At 48.8% G+C, this 22,819-nt stretch overlaps 1 protein-coding gene across 2 annotated transcripts in view; it reads left to right on the forward strand.

The window, feature by feature from the left end:
* The window catches only part of ABHD8 (abhydrolase domain containing 8), a 20,815-nt gene extending 2,925 nt beyond the window's left edge, over window positions 1-17,890 (forward strand). The window contains exons 2-6 of one of the 2 annotated variants that reach the window (XM_085846286.1): window positions 10,651-10,851; window positions 11,003-11,713; window positions 15,610-15,780; window positions 15,944-16,160; window positions 16,619-17,890. In XM_085846286.1, the coding sequence (XP_085702412.1) occupies window positions 11,049-11,713; window positions 15,610-15,780; window positions 15,944-16,160; window positions 16,619-16,816 (1,251 nt within the window). In that variant the 5' untranslated portion in view covers window positions 10,651-10,851; window positions 11,003-11,048 and the 3' untranslated portion in view covers window positions 16,817-17,890. The remainder of the gene's footprint in view (window positions 1-10,650; window positions 10,852-11,002; window positions 11,714-15,609; window positions 15,781-15,943; window positions 16,161-16,618) is intronic. The other variant, XM_085846287.1, reaches the window with a different exon arrangement.
* The last annotated feature ends 4,929 nt before the right edge of the window (window positions 17,891-22,819 follow it).

The raw sequence follows: 22,819 nt of genomic DNA on the forward strand, positions 1-22,819 counted from the left end.
TTTTTGAGTTCTTATATAATATTCAGTAAGACGATGTCTGTTCATCCTCAAGATATACTGGCGCCAAGGCTGATGTTTTTTTGGTTCAGCGGAAATATCACTCGTAGCATTGTTCCAGCAGCCATTCCGAAGGTTAGCTCAATTTCAAAGGGCTGAGGAATATTTATGACTTGAAGGTTGATAGGAATTCCAGACATTCCCTTCACACACATTCCATTTAAGCCAGACTGCTGTTTCCAGACAGACTTTGACACCAGTATAAAATTATTGATTTAAGAATCCCTTAATAAGTTAAATAGATTATTGTATTCTCGTGAATAAAGATTATTTGGCAGGTCAATCTGTTTGGGGGAACAAGGGGTATTTTTTACTTTGCAGATTGGTAACCATCCAATACAGTCAAGATATATTGTTGTGGGCCAGGGGTCGGTGGCGAGGAGCGACAGCTTGGTGTAGCAGTAGGGTCGTCTCCACCAAACACCCGGAATTGAAAGGTCGTAACCCTTGGGTAACTCAAAAGGTCAAGAGTCCCTTAGCGGACCGTGGTCTTCAATATTTTGACCGCGTGGGGTAGGGTTAATTGCCTAATTTCAATAAACCTAAGTACCCACGTTGTCTAACAACTGGGGAAAACCACACCCTCGACGGACCTCGGGCGGAACGGGCCCGTTTACTGAGCCCGATCCGGGTGTAAACCGAGTGGGGATTACCATGATCCGTCGGTCCAAATGAACAATTACAGCAACAAGGCCTCCCTAATTCCCAATACACACCGTGCTAAACCAATGAAAGAAAGTGACAGACAACGAGCTGGTACATTGAACAATCGGGGTTTATTTATAATGGGGCAGAGGAGCACAAAAAGAGCAGAGTTAAACCGACTATCAAGAAGGAATGCAAGTAATGTACAAGGCACTTAAACAATTGTTACTTATAGACTGGGCCCACAGACACACACGCACACACCCAAAAGAAATGGTGTCCGTGGCCTGTATTTGGCCCTTCAGCTCGGGAGGGAAGGCGAGCTGAGGGCAAGAGTCTGCACTTGCACCTGTCCGCTTCGTGCGGTAACGTCGATATTGTGCGGTGGCGGGACTCGAACCCGCACCGATATACCAGGCACAAAGCACCAGGGACGAGGGATAGAGTGATGGATGCCAGCCAGCACGAAGGCGGACGAGGCGAGAGACGACGAGGTGACAGGCGATCAAGGCCGAAAAAGCTTCCACACTGATGAGACGACACCAGGCGAGGCAGACTCAGACAGCCAGAAAGAGCGCGCCGATCACTCACCCTCTCCTGAGGTGGGAGGGATTTCTTCCCTGGCCACTCGCCTCCTGATTGGATGGTTGCGTCGCGCGATTCGCTGGCCGTCCCTCATTGGACAGGCCCACGGTAGGCGGGGCAACTCCCACCACCCTTCTGGGTGGAGTCCCGATCTGAGGCGATTGTAGGTCCGCCTACCTCCTCACCTAAGACCACGTGCGTAATGGCGACTTGGTTGAGTGAGAGACGGTGCCGCTGTTGTTGTTGTTGTTGTTGTTGTTGTTGTTGTTGTTGTAAGAAACCCTGACCAAAAAAGAAACCCGCAGTGCACACATGAAATTACCATTTGACATAAGGGACGGGACTCTAACTATAAACATATACTTATCGAAATAACTGAACTGTGGGGGCTGCTGACTGTGTGCAAAAGGCTTCCAACTCTGTAACACTACCCCCCCCCTTTCTATAGACTCGTCCCGAGTCTTAAATTTTCATGTGCCATGCAGGTGTAGCTTCCCCCCCCCCCCCCCCCGAGTACGTTTTACCTATGGATCCCTGAGTGCAACATTTGTATACATGTCCTAAAAATAAATAACCTAGTGCGCTGCGTAACTAAACTATCAGGCTCACACCGACAACTTAACTAAGATTGCCAGCGCTAAGACAAACACACAGGTGGGTTGCAAAATATTTAAAATTCTAAGTTGTCTATTTTCACTAACCATGGCCCAGGACCTGTTATCTGTGGAAGGAAGGCACAACAAAGTCAACAGTTTGTGGCTTGAATGGAGTCTCTGGCACAGGAGAATGGATGGAGATGGACTGGATGCAAAACACAAATGAACGCACGGGCTGCTCAAATGCAGTCCTTGTGTATGCCTGCCTGCAGGGCAGTCTTTGCAAACGCACTGAAGATGGTCCTGGCACACATGGTTGAGATGGTTGATGACATGGGAAATGCAACAAGGACAGCAGGCATGGGGTCAAGGCAAAGGCAGGCAGGTGAGGCAAGGCAAATGCGGACCAGGAGGTGTAGCACAAACAGGCCGGCATATGCAGTTGGCTGTCCTCTGGTCTGGTCCGTGAGGTCACGGAGGGAGTGCGTTGGTGCCGGCCACTCCAAAAACGGGCTCAGACCTACCCTACTGTCTCCCCCCAACCTATTGCCTTTGCCTGTCTTTGTCCATAACCCACTCCCTTAGTTTGCAACAACAAAATTTAGACTTCCCCTTTTTTATTTTTTCTTATTTGTTTTTTAGGTCATCTCTAACGAGATGACCTAATAAAACCAGTCTCGATGTCCGTACGTACATACCCATTTTTTCTTCCGATTTTCTTGATATTTGGTATGTGGGTGGATGTCGATGAGGGATGCACGACGGTATGACCTTTGACCCGATTGAAGGTCAAGGTCACTCCAAAGTTTCAAAATCTATCTCCTCCGCTGTTTATGATCCGATCTTTGAAATTCCTTCACATTCTAATAACATGGAACAATATCTAAATTTGGTCATGCCGGTTTTTAAAAATTCGTCCTGGTTATCGAGTCACGTGTCTTCAAAGTTGGAAAAAATCGTCGATGTGATATGGTCAAAACAGAGATGACCGTCACCCCCCACCGGGGGTAATTTTTAATTTTTCTTTATAATTGCTTGTCCCTAACCCCCTTACTGTCTTTGTCCGGCTAACCTGTCCTACACTGTCTATCCCCAACCTCTAAGCTCCTTCCTGAGGGGCATAAGGGAGAGACTAGTGACCTGTCTCGAGGCCCAATGGAGCCTCAGAACAACCTCCACAGATTTCAGCAATTTCCCAAAGTGAGTCCAGCAGCCTAGGGAAGTGATGGGATGGATGGTGCGAAGGGGGTACATTTCCTATTTACCCCCGGGGCTTTTCAAAACGCCTGTCTCTTTAAATTAATCGTTCTAATAACCATGATTCCCGTCACCTGTGTTGGTGTCCATTATCAATTTGGGCCCTGCCCGCAAATTTTCTCGTGCCCTTGCACAATTTCATGGCTGGGCAGCGTGGCTCAACTGGCAGGGACTTCCGTCTGCCGAACTCAAACTACGGCATCCCCCGGGCCCTGAGGCTGTCTCTGAGCCTACCTGCTCCCTTTGAAAGTGGGGAATGCCCTTCCTGGCTACTCCCCCGTATATGCCCACGTGGCATCTCTGGCGCTCCGGGTCCCATTCCAAGGTCGCCCGTGCCCATTACACGACTCGGTCCCTTGGACCATGGCCTACCCTGGCCGACTTCTCCATGCCCGGGGTGCCCTCTACTCAGTACTCACCTTTTCACAGCCATGCTCCCTGCCGGTCAATGGACTCATCCATCTTTCATTGAGGTTTCGAGCCTTCTTTCCACACCAACAATAAAAGTCCTCCTTTTGGTAAATTTAATTATCCCACTAACTAACATTACACTGACCCCGGGTTCCCTTGGGTGGAATTTACTCCTCCCCCCAATCATTAATTCGCACCATGCATTCCACATTCACTCCACTCCCACTTGGGCCCGCTGTCCCACATTCACTCATCATGTTGCTTTCTCGATTTTTTTTTTTCTTACAACACACTCTAATTTACTACGTCCCCCCTAACTAGCTCGTGCTCTCCATCATCCCTTACTCTAATGCACATTTAATTTAACTCTACTGCTAAGCTATGTCCCCACTACACATTCCTTGTCTGTCCGTGTCTCCCAAAATGCATTTCTAAATCTAAATTCCCACTCACTGTTCCACAGGCCCCATGAGGAACTGTTCTTGCCCCATGAGGCCGGTCTTGCTATGCTAACCCCATCCCACTAACTAGTGCTCCTATGCCCAGGCGAGGATGTTTGCCACATCCCGGCCGGGACCGTGTACTCAGGGCAAGGCCCCTCGAACCCTGCACCTCCAGTGCGGCAGTTTACAGCTTGCCCGTTCGTCCCTTTCATCAGGCGATACGTGCAGCCTTGACATCGCCCTGCAAATTGCAATAGGCGCTTGTGTTCGAGGGATTCCCCACGCGAGCCAACGCGCTACTCACCCGTAGCTCGCGCCGCGAGGTCCGTGCCGATGACGTCACTCGCACGCGGACCCTGTGCGGTTTGCTGTGTCATCCCCGGGACTCGCTCTGCACGTCTCGCGCACACCTCTCTCGCTGCGCAGCACGTGGAACTTCGCACACGTGCTCACATGGGGGCCCATTCTTTCCAAATTAATCCGACACTCATCCACATTTTATCCGTCCACGAGGTCGTCTTGTCCCAAACGCGGAACGTTTCTGGGCCGGATTCTCTCCACGCAGACTTGTGCGCGAGGGCCGCTCGCAAAATGGTTATAGGACGCTACGTCCTGCGAAGCCGGCCTGCTTACCAAAATAGTTACTCCGTTCGGCGCAGAAGGCTCATCACACCTGTCCATCACATAACCCACGTCTCCCATTTGGGTCGGTCCATGTTTCAATTTCTCACATGCTCTCATGCATGCCTTGACACACACCACTTGCACACCTCGACACACACTCTGGGACAATCACATCGGGGATTCGTGTTAACTCAAGGGGTCCCGGAGTCCCTACCCCCCCTCCCCCCAAACTCTGCATGGACCCCTTTGCATCATTCACCCACTCAACCTCACGCGGTTCCACCGGCCTTACCTGGTCCTGGCTCACTTTGAGGGAGCTTACCATCTCCCTCTGTTCCTGAGGGAGGTTAAACTGAACCTCGCATTGGTACAGGTACCGACAGCACAAAAACCCCATGATTTTGTCAATTCATGACTCCCCATGCCCGACCCAGACGTCTGTTGATCGGCTCACAACCTGTGGAGATATGCATATCACTGCCAAGGTAAGTGAATCTCTCTGTGACCTCAACATCCTCACCACAAACAGGTGCAGAGAAGATGGCAGCATCCAAGGCGTCAAGGAAAGCCTGGATCTTTGTTTTGACTCAGGAAAACTGTAATCCCAGTGGCTCCTATTCCTCATTCAGTGTCTCGAAGGCCCCCACAAGGACATCCAGTGTTTCCACAAGGATGACTGCATCATCTGAAAAATCAAGGTCAGAGATCTTCACATTCCCAAGTGATGCGCGACAGCTTGATCTCTGACATCTTTCACAGAATCCAGTCCATGCAGGTGTTGAAGAGTGTGGGAGTCAATACACACCCCTGACAAACTCCAGTAACAACTGGAAATAACTCGGAGATGGAACCACCACACCTCACAGCACTCTCTGTCCCAGAGTATAGGTCAGAAATCAGCTTGGTTAACATTGGTGGCACTGCAGGAAGACTGAGAATCCTCCAAAGGGCATTCTGATTCATTGAATCAAATGCTTTGCAGAGATAAACATCGGCTACGAGGAGCTACTGCGAAAACTCAGCGTTCGGTGAGGACCAGGAGAGCAAGGATACGGTCAATAGTTGACTTCTTTGGTGTATAGCCCGACTGCTCTGGGCGCTGGTACTCGAGCAGATTGTGGCAAACCCTCTGAAAAATTATCCTTGCAAAGACGTTGCTTGGCACTGAGAGCAGCGTCACCCCCTTGGTTGTGTTGCATTCCTGGCGATCACTCTACCCTTTCTGGAGAGGGACAACAAGGCCACTTTTCCAGTCAGTTGGGAAGATGCCTGTGCTCCAAACAGAGCACAGAACTGCATGCAACGATACCAGTACAGCGTTTCCACCAGCCTTGAAGTTCAGCATGGACGCCACAGATCCCTGGGGCTTTAACCACTTTCAACTTGTTCACCGCAGCCTGTGTTTCCACAAAGGAAGGCAGTTCACAGTTGATTGGAGGGTGAGCAATCGGGATAGTTATACCCCTGACATCCAACTCAACAACCGGTTGGTCAGCCTGGTACAGCCGCTAAAAGTAACTGGCCCAGTGGGCCTTCACTTCAGATTCCTCCGTCAAGAGTCCACCACTCTCTGCTCCAACAGGAGCACACTGAAGGATGGGCTTGGAGGAATGCAATGCACAAATTCCTTTGTAAGCAGGATGGGAATCACTCGGCTGCAGGTGACAGATCGACCCCTTCACAGATTCCTCGCACATAGGCTTCGTTGTCCGTTCTCAGTGCACTTACAGTTGAATAGCTCCCTGAACAGCTCAGCTCTTCCATTAAGCCTGGCCCTGCAATTTTGGTCAATGGTATCCAGTGTCCATTGGAGCCAAAGTTCCTTTTCGCCTGACAGTGTGTTCCAAGACATCCGCTGGCAACATCAAGGATGGTAGTCTCGAAGGCACTCCACAACTCTTCAGGATTCCCCACAGCACCCAGGCGCTCCAAATGCCCACTCAGCCTGTTCGCAAACCCCTCCACTACCCTCTGATCAATGGGCTTGTCAACATCCAACCTTGGCTGGGATGATATCATTCTCCTGGATTTAAGCTGAAACTTCAGAGATGCTACAACAAGGCTGTGGTCGGTATTGAGGAACCTGGCACTCTGCAAACTCTGCAGTTCGGAATTGTCCTCCAGCATTCAATGAGCACATGGTCAATCTCCTTTGCGACACCACCAGCGTTGGAATACCAAGTCCAGCGATGAGCTTGTGGGTGCTGAAACCATGAACCAGCCACCCTAAGTCCATGACTTCTTGCAAAGTCAAGGACCTGAGTGCTATCTATTCTGGTTCACAGTTCCAGATCCATGGGGACACATGTCTCATCACCATCCATCTCAGTTTCATTCGATGTATTAAAATCCCTCAAGACCAGAAGAGTATCTATTCTGGGGCACTGATCAACCACAGACTTGAGCGCGGCATAGAATGCCTCCTTCACAGTGAGATCACTTGCCTCAGTTGGAGCATACACGGAGACCAGGGAAATGACACCCAATGAGTGATGAATCTTCAATCTCATAATACGCTCGTTGACTAGTGTTACCTCAATTATCATGGGAGTAAACTTATTGGACACAGCTACAGCCACTCCTTGGGCGTTGTTACCATCAGAGCGACCAGACCTGCAGTCTGTGTAACCACCTGCCATGATCTCTCCACTATCTAGTCTTTTAACTCCAGAGAGTGCTGCAATACCGATGTTCAAGCGCTGGAGCTCAGATGAAAGCAGAGACAGGTGATCATCTTCTCTTAGGGATAGGACATTCCAGGCACCCACCGGAAGGGACCGCCCCAGGTTAACCCGAAAAGACCGCTGTCTGGTGGACGACACTTCAGCACCACCCCAACACACACTACCACAATCCAACCCGGGAAGGTTACCCAATGTTTTTCCTCCAATCAGAGTCGGGGGTCCGGAAGGTTTTGCCCCAATCCTGTCATCTGGTGAGCTGCCATGCAAAGGGCTGCTGCACAGGAGGTACTCCCACAGAGTAGGTTTTCAGTTTTCTTTGTGTTTTTAGTGTGTTTTGTGGATTGAAATGTTCTACGGTGGCCGGAGTGCAAATCCTGCCACCAACCTCCTCGGAAAGGTTACCCACTGCCGGAGGACATCTGCAGACGCAGATGGGCACCAGATATGGATGGCTGTCGGCTCACAAGTGGCTCTTCCACCCTTTGACAGGTTTTGCTTTTCGTCCTGCTGTGTCCATATTCATGCCATCTATTCACCAGGAAACCTGGTGGGGCAGATGGCTTAGTCGCTGACAACCCGACCATGAAACAGGTTAGTACAGGTTTACATGGAACCTGTAGCAAGTCACAGATCTGATCTGGCCTGACCTGACAATAAGGATCCACTCTCAGTTGCTGGTGAAACAACCAATTCCTTTCACGTAACAACAGGTCTGAGGCTGGGTTGTATCCTTGCTCCTTCACTCTTTATGTTCTTTAGATTTGTCCTCCACCATGCGAAACTAAACCAGCAAATCACCGGCATTGCCATATCCCACGGCATAGATGACGATCTATTCGAACTCTGCCACTTGTGCACGTGCCATGCCATAACCTTCATGATAGATGAACTCCTTTATGCAGATGACATAGCCTTTGCTCGATCCAACGTGACTGATCTACAGATCCTCGCCAACAGCTTAAATACTGCACTCCAGGTATGGCGTCAGCTTGTCATCAGCGTAGATAAAACTAATTCTTCACCAGCAATGTGACTCCATTCCTGGCATCACACTAGGTGACTATATTGAACTGAGTCTCACACTCTACTTAAATAGGAGTCGTCGTGTCAAAGGATGCCTGCGTAGACCTTGAAATTCATCCAAGAATTTCCAGCACTTCAGGTGTTTTCCACTTTCTGAAATCCCGTGTGAGAGCTGAATGGAATTTACACCTGTACGAAGCTCCTGGTGTTCAAAGCCTTCGTCCTTCGAGCACTGCTGTATGGCTATGAGACCCTGGTACACCATCTCAGGAAAGTGGCACACTTCCATCAATGATGCCTTTGCCAAATCTTCCTGCTTAATTGGTGGTCCATGAAATCCAACAATGAAGTGCTCGACTTCGCAAAGTCTGATTCCATTGAGATAATATGTTGCAGCCAACTTTGTTGGTTAGGTCATACCAGCCGTATCCACGACCTTTGCCTGCCGAAGCAAATCTTGTTTCTTGAGCTCAGCATTGGCAGTCATAAGAGGGGTCGTCCCAAGCAACGTTGGAAGAGGCTGTATCAAGCAAGATCGAAAGTTCTTTGGGTTGGAAGATGGCCGATATGACTAGACAGCAGACCGCAACAAGTGGCATCACCTGCCTGTTGAATGGTCCAGTGCCAGAAGACGGTGCCACCAAACTAGAAAAGCTAGATGTGTGTAGGAACCCCCATCGTCACTTGAGATGGGAATGATAATGATTATGTTTTTTTTGGATCATGATGACTATGATGAAGACAACATCAATAGCACTAAACTTCTGCATTTAAAACATATTTTTATACGACCTTCATTATTTAATTTCAATTTAATTATATATTTGAATATTGCGCAGGGTGAGATGCTCAATCAACTCTTATAGCTTTAAGTTAGTTTTGGAAATGGTACCGCATATTAAATGTCATTTTTGGTCACTTCAAAGTGGATCGTTTTTCGAAATAAAACTGTCGTAGTCATGGATGTCAGAGCTTTATTTACATTGATTTTATACCTGATACCATAACCCAAGTAACAGTTCAACTTTGTCTTTGTCTTTGGGTTTCTTTTCATTGTCCCAAACTTTTCAATAACTTCGGCCGAAGATCTTTTATCATTTTATCTCTGATGTATTTTGACCGAATCGGCATGGTGATGATTATTATTGAACATTCCTTGCTGACGAGAAGCTGAACCAGACTCTTTGTTATAAAGGAAAGTTTGATGTTAGTGTTATTAATTGTTTGTTTTTTCTTCTTCAATTAATAGGTGTGTAAAAGTATGACATTTTTCATCCTTTGTAAATATATTATCGTGTTTGATCCCATTGTGTCCTTTTGAATTAAATTAGTGCTGCCCAAATCTAGACCACAAGCGTCACCTGGTGGTAGTCGGCAATATCCGGTTTGTTTGTTTTTTTCTGTCTATAAAGTAGAACCATTAGACGTACCGACTCCGTTCTGTAAAATCATACAATACAAGACCTGACGAGGATCTGCAATCTCAGATTGCTCTTTTCGTGCTAGGTATTGCATAGGGTGTACGTGCACGTGTGTGACTTGGGTACAAATGGCACACCTGGTCTCTCCCTCGTGTCAATCTCTTCTTTCCTTACAGGTTGATATTGAGGAGTACGTTGATCACCGTTTCGGACCACATTTTTGACCCGTCCTCCAGGTGGTCCATTGGGAGTAATGGCAAGTCTATATACGCATATATGTATATACAGTATATGTTTGCATATCTTCTTCTTCTTTCAGCTGCTCCTGTTAGGGGTCGCCACAGCGGATCATCCGTATGATCCGCATAGTGATTTGGCACAGGCTTTACGCCGGATGCCCTTCCTGATGCAACCCTGGTCGCCTCTTACGACACAGGGATATGGTACACCTATTTTAACCGGGGTATACACCGGCCCAGTACACTGGTACTCATTTCGCCGACCTCGGAAGGATGACAGGCTGAGTCGACCCCCTGGTGTATTAATTCAGTGGCTCAACGGGGCTTGAACTCAGGACCTTTTGGATCCCAAGCCGCTGCTCTAACCACTGCGCCAACACCAGTGTGTGTGTGTGTGTGTGTGTGTGTGTGTGTGTGTGTGTGTGTGTGTGTGTGTGTGTGTGTGTGTGTGTGTGTGTGTGTGTGTGTGTGTGTGTGTGTGTGTGTGTGTGTGTGTGTGTGTGTGTGTGTGTGTACATATATATATATATTACATTACATGCAACGCTGAACAAGAGGATGCCATAAGCTGTATTATTGTTAAAATGTTTTTTATACCCTATTTTATGGTAACAAACGTTGTTTCGTCAGTAGTGATCCAAACTGTGCTGCCATTCCATCCGCAGTGCGGCGGGATTTCCCGCTCCGCTCTCGCGCAGCGCGTGCGCCGTGGTGGGAGCGCGGTTCCAATGAGCGCGCAGCGCGTGTGCGGATCATCGTCTCGCGACCCGTGGGGATGAAACGCTCCGAGAGGATGATCGCGTCGCAAGGAGGTGCGATACTGTTCAGGAAAAACAACAACAACAAGACCACGTACACGGTAAGCGGTAAGTGTTTGCATTTGGACTCTGCGGAATGGGTTTTAGTTATTACCAATGGTCGCCATGTTTCGCGTCATTTTGCTCGCCCCGCAAGGTGCATGATGTCTTTGTGGCGCGTCTTGTCTCCGCACTAATCACGGCTGTACTATCCCCGCAGCTCCCAGTGTAGCTGAGTGACTCACAACTCCAGCGACAGCTACACCATGCTGTGCTGCTGTGGTCAGGAGACTCGCAACAGCGTGGGTCCCCACGGCGGCACGGTGCCTGCACCCGTATCCGCACCTGATGGCTTTGACATGGTGGAGGTGCTGCCGGGCCGCGTGCTGCGGGTCCGACATGCTTTCTCACCGCACAATAACCCCGCGCCGTTGCACCAGCCGACGGATTGTGCACCCACGGCCGTGCGCTGCCGCCGTCGTATCACGGTTTACAAGAATGGCCAGGTGTGCATCGAAGATCTGGTCGACGACATCCCAGCCGCGGCGACTGACGTCGAAAGCTCGTCAGGAGATGGCGGTGCGGCGTCGGAACAACCCCCGCAGAGGAGAAGCAGGAGGTCCCGCAGGACCAAGCGAACGGTGCTCGTGGACCGCGAGCGGAGCATCACCACGTGCCGCGCCACTGACCCTGACCTGGTGCTCTTCTTCTTCCACGGTGTGGGCGGAGCGCTGGACGTTTGGCGGGAACAGTTGGGTGCGCTGGCTGCTCGAGGTTACGAGTGTGTAGCCCCGGACATGTTGGGTCACGGGGGGAGCTCGACCCCCACTGTGGCGGCCGCGTACACATTCAACGCTTTGGCAGAGGACGCGAAACACGTGTTCCGCCGCTACGCCAAACGACGCAACGTCTTGGTTGGCCACTCGTATGGGTGCGTGATGCAGTCCTTTCATCGCATTGTATCTGTTGGATAGTTCTCTATCACCTTTTATCATCGACAGGTAGTTTGGAATCTGAAAGGTCCTGAGATAAAGGCAGCCTGCAATTAGCCGACCTATGTGTTTGTTTTCAAAGTTCTGTCTTTAATCCAATGGTTTTGGCTGTCATGTCAAATTAACCCCTCTTAACTCTCCCCGATACCTGGTTGGGATTGCGTTTACATTTGGTTACAGCCTGGGTTTGAAAAGAGATCACCGTCGGTCATTGCTGTGGACCGCTACACAATTGGGGTCAATTTGCAAATGGTCACGTGGTCTTGCTCAAGTTCAAATCTGCGCCGGTATGAGACTGGGCCTCCCTCACCACGACCAAAACAGTTTGGGTATTGATCTAGTATTCCAGGTTGAAGACCGAGCAAACAGCATTTTTATCTCCAACACCTAAGGTGGGCGGGGGTTATGTTTTCACCCTGATCTTTTTATTTTATTGTTATTATTTTTATTGTAGACCTTGTCGAGGCTCGTGTGAGAGCTAACACACAATGCACAGCAAGGGGGGCATGAGACGAGAGAGGAGGGAGTGGGAAGGACAAAACAGTGGGGAACAGAAACACTCGGAGATCTGTGGAAGGGAGAGGGATGAGGCGGGGAACATGGGGTATAGAAGATGGACATTACAGGGACTTTCAGGAAGGAAAGCAGGGAATTTGAAGGAGGTGGGCTTGGGTGGATTATCGGGGGTAGAAAAGATCGAGGATTTGGATGGGGAAAGATAAGAGGTGGTGGTGAACAGCTGTTTTGAAGGCCTGGAGGGAAGAATGGGATTGAATAGAGTGAGGGAGTTTATTCCAAAGGTGGGGAAAAAGAGGAATGAAAGAGTGAAGGTGAGCAGTGATTCGTGATTTTGGTAGTTTTTCCAGAAGGGGGTTGTTGGTGGATCTTGAGTGCACTGCAGAAATGTGGTGGGGACAAATTGCAGAGAGAGCAGAGGGGGGGTGGGTGAGGTTGGAGAGGAGATGGTAGAAGACAGAATGACCACCAACCTGCCTGCGGTGAGAGAGTGAGAGGCCCAAAGACTCAGCCTCATCGCGTGAGATACCAATGATCCGAAATGCCTTGGTTTCCACAGTGTGAAGCCGAGAAAGGTGGGAGGCAGGAGCATCAGCCCAGAAGGAAGAGCAGTACTCCATCAGGCTGTGGACGAAAGCTTTGTAAGTGGTCAGGAGCTCAGGTGGGCCGAGGGAGGACTTTGTACGGCGGAGGATTCCCAGCCGGCGACTGGCTTTGGAGGCGAGGTTTGAAATGTGGCTTTCCCAGGAAAGGTCATGGCAGATAGTGAGACCCAGAAGCTTGAAAGAAAGGACTTCTTCCAGAGGATTGTTGAGAAAGTGGATGGGGGGTTTTCCAAACAGTCCTTTTGGAGAGACATCGTGAGAGTGTGAGATTTGTCCGGATTGAAAGACATGTTCCACGTTTTGGACCAGTTTGTGATTTTATCCAGATCTGCAGAGAGTGAAGAAGCTGCTGCTTGCCGGTATGAGGGATGACAGATGGTATGGCAGAGGGTGGAGTCATCAGCAAAGAGATGTAGAGGATTTTCCAGAGAGTCGGAGAGATCATTGATGATGATTAGAAAGAGCACAGGGCCCAGAACGCTACCTTGAGGAACTCCAGCCTGCACAGGAAGAGGGGATGAGACAACACCATTTAGGGCCACACGGTGACTGCGACAGGAGAGGAAGTCTGTGAGCCATGGGTGGAGATGGCCTTGGATACCATAGGAAGAGAGCTTGGTGAGCAGGGCAGGGTGCCAGACAGTGTCAAAAGCACGTGATATGTCCAGGGATATGGCTCTGATTTCAAGTCCGGCATTGAGGACTTCCACCCATTGTTGGGAGAGCAGAAGCAGCATATCCAGGGTAGAGTGACCTGGTCTGAAACAAAATTGAAAATCGGAAATCAAGCCGTTGGAAAAGAGGGATTTAATGTCTGAAGCGATGATGGATTCCAAAAGTTTGCTGATGATTGGCAGAAGGCTTATTGGTCTGTAGTTGCAAGGATCTGTTTTTGCACCTTTTTATGCAGGGCGGTGATGTTTGCTGATTTCCAAGCAGATGGCAGATGATCTTGGGCAAATGAGAGGGTGAATATAACAGAGAGAGGGTGAGCAAGAGCAGAAGAGCAGGTTTTTAGGACACGTGAGTTGATGCCGTCTGGACCGGTTGCAGAATCTGTGTTGAGGTTTGACAGCGAGCTCTCTCCACCTTGTCAGGAGAAAAGGCCACAGAGTCCAGGAACAGCGAGGTGTGACTTGTCAGGGAAATTTGTCAGGCAGCAGATATTGTCAGGGAAATTTGTCAAAATCAGATCCAGAAGAGATGGAGTACCAATGGTTGAGATCCAGGTAGGGAAGTTGACTGATTGAGTCAGTCCCAATGAGTCGCAAAAATCTTTTGCTGAAGTCTCATGACAGGTGAGAGAGGTACCCACACCTGGCATGATGACAATTGAAGTCGCCACATATGAAGAAGAGAGAGTTTGGATGAGAAGATAGAAGATGGTCCATGTTTTCAGATAGTGAGGTGTAGATGGAGTCATCACTGTTTGATGGATGGTATAGCACACATATAAACATCAGGTGGGAGTGGAGGGGAAGCTGTAGCCAGAGGTATTCCCGGGGGTGTGGGGGAGTGAGAGCAGTGCATGGAGAGTGTGGAATTGAGTCTTTGATGAAGAGAGCAACTCCTCCACCAGGACGAGGCTCAGGTCTGTCATACCGGAGGAGGGAGTAACCAGAGAGAGATACTTGGGAGTCAGACACGTCTTGGGGGAGGAACGCTTCTGTTAGGCAGATAATGTCTGGTTTGTCAGTTGCAACCTGTATGGAAAGATCTGAAAGGTTTGAGCGAAGGCCCCGGATATTTGAGGTCCATACTGTTATTGAAGAGGGAGGAGAGGAGGCTTTGGGTGCAGGGGGGAGGGGGGAGGGAGACGGTAGGACAAGGAACGATGGGGGGAGGTAAGGAGGGTTGTTGAAAGAGTGTGGGGGATTGCAGAATAGCTAGGGAGGGGGCCGGATGAGGAAGAGAAAAGGCTCTGTGGTGCTGGGGCAGAAGGGGGGGGGGGACAAGAGAGGGGCAGAAGGCGGTTGAGAATTTGAGGAGGTGGAGTGTCTGTCTTTGAACAGGATATCTCAAAATGTTGTCGATGGATTCGGACGAAACATGGTGCCCAGGTTATGTGTGTGACGAGGACAAATTGATTAGGTTTTGGTGAAGATCCGGATCTGGATACAAATTTTTTTTTCAGTGATTCTTCACCATTGGGAGGGTGGGACCAAAAACGACATACGGCACGATATCTCAAAAAGTGAGACAGATTCAGACGAAACTTGGTGGACCGGTTGGCTTTGTGAGGACGAATCTATTCGACTTTGGTGAAGATCCAAATCTGAATATTACAGTTTTTTAATTTCCAAGTGATTCTTCACCACTGAGAGATGGGGCAAAAATCGATGCGTAGCATACTTTTCAAAAAGTTGTGGACAAGTTGTGACAAAACGAAGTGGATGAATATCTTCGGTGACGGGACCAAGCCGATTCGATTTTGGTTCAGGTCCGGATGCTGGTCCGACCTATCAGTGCGATGCAAAACGTAAACTGTTCAGCTTGGCGGAGGTATGCGCTCTTGCGAGTGCAGTTCCAGTATGCGCATGCATTGCCTGGCGTGGTATTACTTGTCATTATGATATGGTAACCATAGTAGGGGTTGTTTTCAACTGATTGAAAGAGCTTTTAAACTGTTTGTAAATATCCCAATGGAGTGAAACACAAGCTGGTATCCTATATGAATCGTATCATCTCCAGCTGTTCCCACGTGCTCTCTGCAGCGTCTCTTTTTGTGTACACATTGCTCACGAGTTCCCAGACCTGGTGAGCAAGTTGGTGCTCATCAATGGTGGAGGTCCTACAGCGCTCGAGCCCAGTGTGTGCTCACTGTTCAGCTTGCCCCCTTGTGTGCTGCACTGCCTCTCACCCTGCCTCACTTGGGCCTTTCTCAAGTACGTTTTACCGCCGGCTCCACTGACGTTGATTTGATTTTGAAGGAGGGACCTTTGCATCTCATTCATTTGCTGACTTTGAATTAAATGCAAAGGCAATATTATATTTATCATGTTGATCAGCATCACTTGATGTAGGCCTCATACGGAACTTGTTTTGCAGGGCCGGATTTGCACACCAGGGGGTGAAAGAGAAACAGCTGCTGAAGGATGGGCATGCTTTCAGCCTGTCCCCCTTTGTGCTGCGTGCTACCATGGGTGGTCAGTACTGGCCCGAAGGTGACGAGGCATTTCACGCAGAACTCACTGTGCCCACGCTCATCGTGCATGGCCGACACGACCGACTCGTCCCACTGGAGGAGGACAAACGGATGGCGGAGGTACACAATGCCACTTGCCTCAACCTGCATTTCTAACCGTTTGTTGTACTTGCAAAGACCTCTTACTCAGCATGCTTGTTGAGTGGACTGTGGAGGTCCTGTAGCGATGGTGATTGTGAAGTTCAGGTTTTCAGGTCAGATCCCTGGTCTGGAGCAAACTTTGGAAGGTCACACTTTAGAATATCTTAAGAAGTGATCATTGTGTTAAAACGATGTTACATCGTGGACATTTTGTGGAGTCAAATTAATGATCAGACCTCATTGACATTTCAAAAGCGTTTCTTTATGATTCATGCAACAAAAAGTATTGGAAGATATTAGTATATGGAAATAACTAGCGATGACAAGAATGCTTCACGTTTTTCTTACCAATTTCCAATCGTGTAACGTCACCATTAAGTTCCGTTGGTCATCATTTCCAACCAAAATAGAGGTTGACTTAATGCTGCTTGTTCCAGATTCTACTTATCGCATTCCTCAAAGTGGTGGAGGAAGGGAGCCACATGGTCATGCTGGAGTGTCCAGAAGCCGTCAACACCCTTCTGCAGGACTTCCTCTTGTGGGAGTACCGTGACATGGACTCTCCGCGAGCCGAGCAGCCGGTCAGGACCGAGGCCACCAAACCTTTTGGGACCACTGGTGGAGTTGCTGCTTAGATTACCGGCATGAACATATACCCCTCATGAAGTCATCAACTGTGGCAGCTAAGTGGGATGATCAAAAAGTTCACAGAAGCTCATTTGGAAAACAATCCGTGTGACACCCTTCCAAGAAAATGGTGGTGTATAAAAGTCCAGCAAAAATATTATGTAATGCACCAGCAGTCATTTTATTTATGACCTTTTCAATCAACCTTTTTTAATCTCATCATGTACATAATACTTGCCAGGAAATATCGATGCAAATCCAGCACAAACCATTTATTTATTTATTTATTTTACAAGGCGGCTGCCATCAGATTTGCTGACTACGTTCAAATCTAAGTTTGATCAAAATCATCTGAAACTGCCATTCCAGTGATGATCGGGCACAATGGCCCACTTCACATCAGTCTTTGAGGTGTTTAGTTGAGCCGGGTAGGGCTGACCTGATAGCTTTGAGGTACGCACACTTTGATCTGAGCTGTCGAGCCGAGGTTTAAATCTCGACCCAGCTATAAACCACCACCATGGAGTTTCACATGCAGGGCGAGGGAGGCATCAATGTGTGCGCCATCCGTCGGATGGACATTAAACTGGGCGTCCCATCTGCCAGCATTCGTTGGTGGATGTTAACAATCCCACGGTGTCTTTGGTGAAGAGTTGGTGAGCTATTTACCTACACCCTGAGCAAATTCCAATTTCCTGCCGTGGACCTACTGAGTCGAACGTCAGGCCGGGCCATCCGGTTCATGAAAGACTTGGGACAAGAACCTTCCCGGCTGAATCCATGAGAAGATGAGAATAATTGTGGCCATTAAAGAAGTTGAGCCAGGTATTTAGTGCGCCTGCACCGACAGAGTTTAGGATGTTTGAAGATTCATTGGTCAAATCCAGTGAGACCACTGCCCAGTAGTGAGAGATCAAGGTGGCAATGCCATTGTTTGATATGTGGACGAAAGAGGAATTATAAAAACAAAACCCACGTGGAATGAGATGAATGTTGTTAAAATGTGCTTAAAAATGAGAAATTATCTTCAATCGATGGAGCATTTTGTTCAAGTGTTGTATAAATAAACACGAGTGACGTGACTTCTGGTTCCGGGTCTGAGCACGTTGGACGTTGGGTCGTGCATTTCTTCCTTCCAGGTCATCAAAACTAAGTTTCCGGAGCAGATCCGCCGTGTCTTTATCGTTTTGTCCCTGTGTTTCTGTTTGTTGTTGTCCAATCTTCCCGTGATCGTGATTGAATGAATTGCCTCTTCCTTTAAAAGCTTTTAATAACATTTTTAAATGCTTAGCTTTCCTTATTTCTCCATCAGGAAAACACCACGATCTATTCTTCTTCGTCTTCGTCTTCGTCTTCATCTTCACCACCTGTCTTTATTTCCCAAACCTGTCTCACTTTATTGCTTGGTCCATTGACTGTATCGAAAGCAATGCTTTCCTCTGTGCCTTCAACAATCAATCATGTGGCACCTCCCATGATGTGTGTCTCCATATGTCCAAATTGGGAATCATGAAAAGTCCAGTTTGCAGACATTGCCTGCACATGACCATCAACTCCCCCTCATGTCCATTAATGATGTCAAACCACTCCATGCTAGTACCCTCCCCTACATCATCTCCGACATGCCTGTGTCCTCCCAATCCCACCCCTTATCTGTGTTCCCCTATTCAGAATACCTCCACTTCATGCTTCCCCCCCCCTTCAGCATTCCCCACACCCGAGCCCCTCAAAGGCTCACAATTTCCCTCTCACCCCTCCCATCTTCCCCTTCCTTCTCCCATTTCACCTCTCACCCCTCTTCCTCCCCTCTCCCAGCTCACCCCCATCCCCTATCAGATTCTCCCTCACCTCAACACCTCTCAGCTTCTCCTTTGCCTTGCCCCCTCTCAGCTTCTCCCCTTGCTTTCCAAACAAAGACAAACTCCACTCTTGGTTACTGAATTCCTCAATGAGTAGACATCATCGCAGACATCACAGACAGGTCGATGGTCACTGTCTTTTTTTGAGCATGACCGTTTCGTTTTCAATCATGATGTTCTCCCTCTTCCTTTCTGGTCTTGCAGCCTCTGCCCTTTCCAAGTTTCTGCAGCATAAACACGGTCTGCCGGTAACCCCATTTTGTTGAAACTCCCAAATTACAGAATCATTGCTCACCTCCATTCATTTGTTCCTCCTTTTCCCACCTTTGGAACCATCTTCCTCAATCTCTTTAATCTCATTCTTCCCTCCAGTATTTTAAGAGAACTGTTCATCACCATCTCAGATCATGCCCCATCCACAGCCATGATGTTCTCTCTCCCCCATTAACCTTCCCCAAGTCTCTCTCCAAGTTTCCAGTTTTTACTTCCTGAGTGTTTGCTTCTTTATCCATCTTGTTCACCCCCTGTGCCCTCCCCTTGCCCTCATCCTTCCAGATATCCCTTATTTCTCCAAGTCTCCCTCTATTTTGTCCCGCATCCCTGTTGATGGTTGCCCCCCCCCAACCCCCTCTTTCTGCTGTTCCTTTTGTTCTGTTACGTACTCATTCATTTCATGTTCACGCTTTTCCACAAGCCTCGACATTAGAAACAATTTTTTTTTCCACAATGATTTTTTTTGGAAGGGAGGGATCGGTGTTGAAGGGCAGAAGTCGTGGTGTCTTCACGCTTCATTACGAGCTTGTGAGCACACCGTGAAAGGAGCATGACCGCTTTGACGACCTCATCGAGTAGAGGTCATTGAGCATATCTAATACATGTGAAGGGACGTTTAACTATTTGTTCTGTGTGCAAATTCTGACGTTAGAGAAGGCCTTTGTGCCGTTATCCTGTCCGAATTACCTTGAACCACTTGCTGTGTTGTGGACCCAAAGTCTTTGATCATCACGCCATCCCTGCGAGACTGCTTTGGGAATTCAAAGGTTCGAGTTTCAAGCATCCTTTATACAAAATATCAGCACCTGTGATTCACCTTCTATATACACTGATGAGCCAAAACATTATGACCACTGACAGGTGAAGTGAATAACATTGATTATCTTGTTACAATGGCACCTGTCAAGGGGAGGGATATATTTGGCAGCAAGTGAACAGTCAGTTCTTGAAGTTGATGGGTTGGATCTTGGATGCAGGAGAAATGGGCAGGAGTAAAGACCTGAGTGACTTTGACAAGGGCCAAATTGTTATGGCCAGACAACTGGGTCAGAGCATCTCTGAAACGGCAAGGTTTGTGGGGTGCTCCCGGTCAGCAGTGGTGAGCACCTACCAACAGTGGTCCGAGGAGGGACAAACCACAAACCGGCGACAGGGTGTTGGGCGCCCAAGGCTCATTGTTATTAGTCGACCACCAATATCTCCCATGCACAGGAAAAATTATCCCGCGCCTCCTTGTACCTCTGTATTGATTAATTCGCCATTAAACAGAGGCATGCTGCAGAGCTGAGGTTACTCGGACCGCGTAATATGGGGACAAGCCAAGCACGTTTACAGCACCATGCTCTGGTGGGGGGGGGGGGACACAAGACTGCATCTCGCCGGGGATGCCCCGAATGGACATGCCGGATTGATATGGACCCACGTCCAGTCACCAGAACATGGGCGGCGAGGGACGGGGATTGTGGGGGTGGGGGTTCCGGGAGTTCGGTGCGGGGCTCCGGGCCGTGTCTCTTCCATAACTCAAACCATGAAACCAAGCGGCATGAAACTTTGCATGCATACTTCGGGAATTCCAAGGGAGTGCATGAATGAAAATTGGGTGTGTGGGTTAATTAAAACACCTCTTTTGAAGACAATTAACGGCCTTATTTAATTATACTTTTTCAGGCGCATCCTTGGTCGAATCCTTTGTCATCCCTCTATCAGCTGGCTGGGGTCTTCAATCAACATTCCACTGGCCTGCTCAACAATGCCTTGACTTGGAAAAGGCCACAACAGTTTCTTTTTGATAAAGTGTTCAATTTTTTTCCCCATTTTCCTCACTCATATTATCGAATGCCTGATCTTCGTCCATGCGAATCGGTGTATGCGTCACATTCGTAAGTGCTATAATTTTGAAATGAGGAGCTTGGAGCGATTTTATGCATGGTATGATGCAATTTTCCACGATCTCCTCTCAGAGACTGATGAGAGGATATCATCAAAATATAATTTGGGTTTTGAGGATCGGATCACGTGGAGTAAATAAGTCAATATCTGGAGTGAAATCTGAAAATGTTGAATTGGATGTTTTGGTTTTTGGGGGTAACGTCCCATTACCAATCGGCTTGCGATCACTTGCAAAGTATTGTTACGAATTTGGGAATTCGATTGCACACAACATCCAGGTTCCTTTAGTCAGTAATGTCGATAAGTGCTTGTTCCCGAGATAGCTCATCTTCCATTGTTTAATGGGCAGAAATCGATTAAGTGCGCTGTGTTTTAATTTAATAGTTAGGGACAACACAAAGGAAGACGCCCCTCGCCCTCTTCTGCGAAGAGGAAGAAGAGCCCTCCCGTCCTGAATCGTGGGACGTAAACAACTCCCTCCCACCCGTGGTTGAGCGGGGGATGGAGCACGAGGGCATGAGTCACGCCGGGAGCGGGGGAGGGGGCCGATAAGAATAAAGAAGAGATGCTCTGCTTTGTGCTGGTTGTTCAGTAGGCCTTCGGGTTCTGCTTGGCTCGGGTTAGGGAGGATGCTTTTTGAAGGCTTTTTGCTTCGGCTTGGCTTTTCAGCAGACCTTCGGGTTCTGCTTGGCTCGGTTCGCTTTTTGGGCTCTGGCTTTGTTCGTCGAACAGAGAGGCTTTGTTCATTGGAAGAGAGTTGAGCTGGTTGCTCGGCTCGGAGTTCTTGGTTCGTGTTGAGAGAGGCTTTGTTCATCGGAAGAGAGTTGAGCTGGTTGCTCGGCTCGGAGTTCTTGGTTCGTGTTGAGAGAGGCTTTGTTCATCGGAAGAGAGTTGAGCTGGTTGCTCGGCTGGCTCTTCTTGGTTCGTGGAGCTCTTTGTTCTCCGCTTGGTTCCCGGCTTGGTGCGACTCATCGGCCTCATCTTGGAGGTGGTTCTTCGAGATAACGACGCATCAACGGGAAGGATCGGCGCCTCGTCTCACCAGCACGTGTTCGGAAGCGCGAGAGGATTCGCTGGAGCTCGGGAAGGATCGCGGCTAACGGCGATTGGATCCAGCTTGCTCTTGCTGGAGCCTGGGTCCAGACAGCTTGAAGACCACACGGGTGGAGAGGTTCGAGATCGGTTCTGGGTTTCAGCTCATCTGTCCTCTGAGTTGGAGTCTTTAGTAAAGGCATCAGCCACCATTTCTTGGGTGTGTGTGTGTGCCTACATGTGTCCGTGGGCCTGTCTAACAAGTAGGAAACTGTTAAGTGCTTTGTGTGCTGTAAATGATTGCATTGTATTTCGTATAGTCGGTATTGTTCTGCTCTTATGTGCTTCCCAAGTTCCCCATTATTATTAATCAAAACCCCAATTGTTAAATGTTTTCAGCTCGTCGCGTCGATTCTTTCATTGACTGAGCATTTTGTGTGTTGGGAGTTAGAAAACCGTTTGTGTGCCGTAAAAGGGGGACATTCGGACCGACGGTTCTCGGCGATTAAGCCGCTCGGATTCGCGCACGGGACAGGCTCGCTAAAGCGGCTTGTTTTGTAAGAGTTCCGTAGAGGGTGGAATACCCCGGTATTTGTATCACGTGGGTATTTAGGTAAATCGAAGTTGGCAATCGACCCTACCACACGTGGTCTGCCCATTGGCGTATTTCGGTTCTTGCACAAGGACCCGTCGGCCTCGGAGTTATCCGGGTGGCGATCTATATTCCAGGCGATCGGTTGGGCCGACTCGACTTACAGCTCCGTCAGAGCAGTCAGCTTTCTGCCAACAACCGGCATCGCAACAGTGGTTGTCAGGAGTGCGATTCGGCCCCTTCCGCCTCCGTAGCAAAATTTACGGATTCGGATCAGGGGTATACAGAGCAACCCCCCCCCCCCCCCGTGTCCCCAAATTACGAGCGTTATAAATTTTATTCCCATCATGCAAAATGTTCAGCCA

Source organism: Eptatretus burgeri, chromosome 11 (assembly GCF_056783735.1).
Source record: "Eptatretus burgeri isolate ZD-2024b chromosome 11, Ebu_testis_v1, whole genome shotgun sequence".
Classification (NCBI taxonomy): domain Eukaryota; kingdom Metazoa; phylum Chordata; class Myxini; order Myxiniformes; family Myxinidae; genus Eptatretus; species Eptatretus burgeri.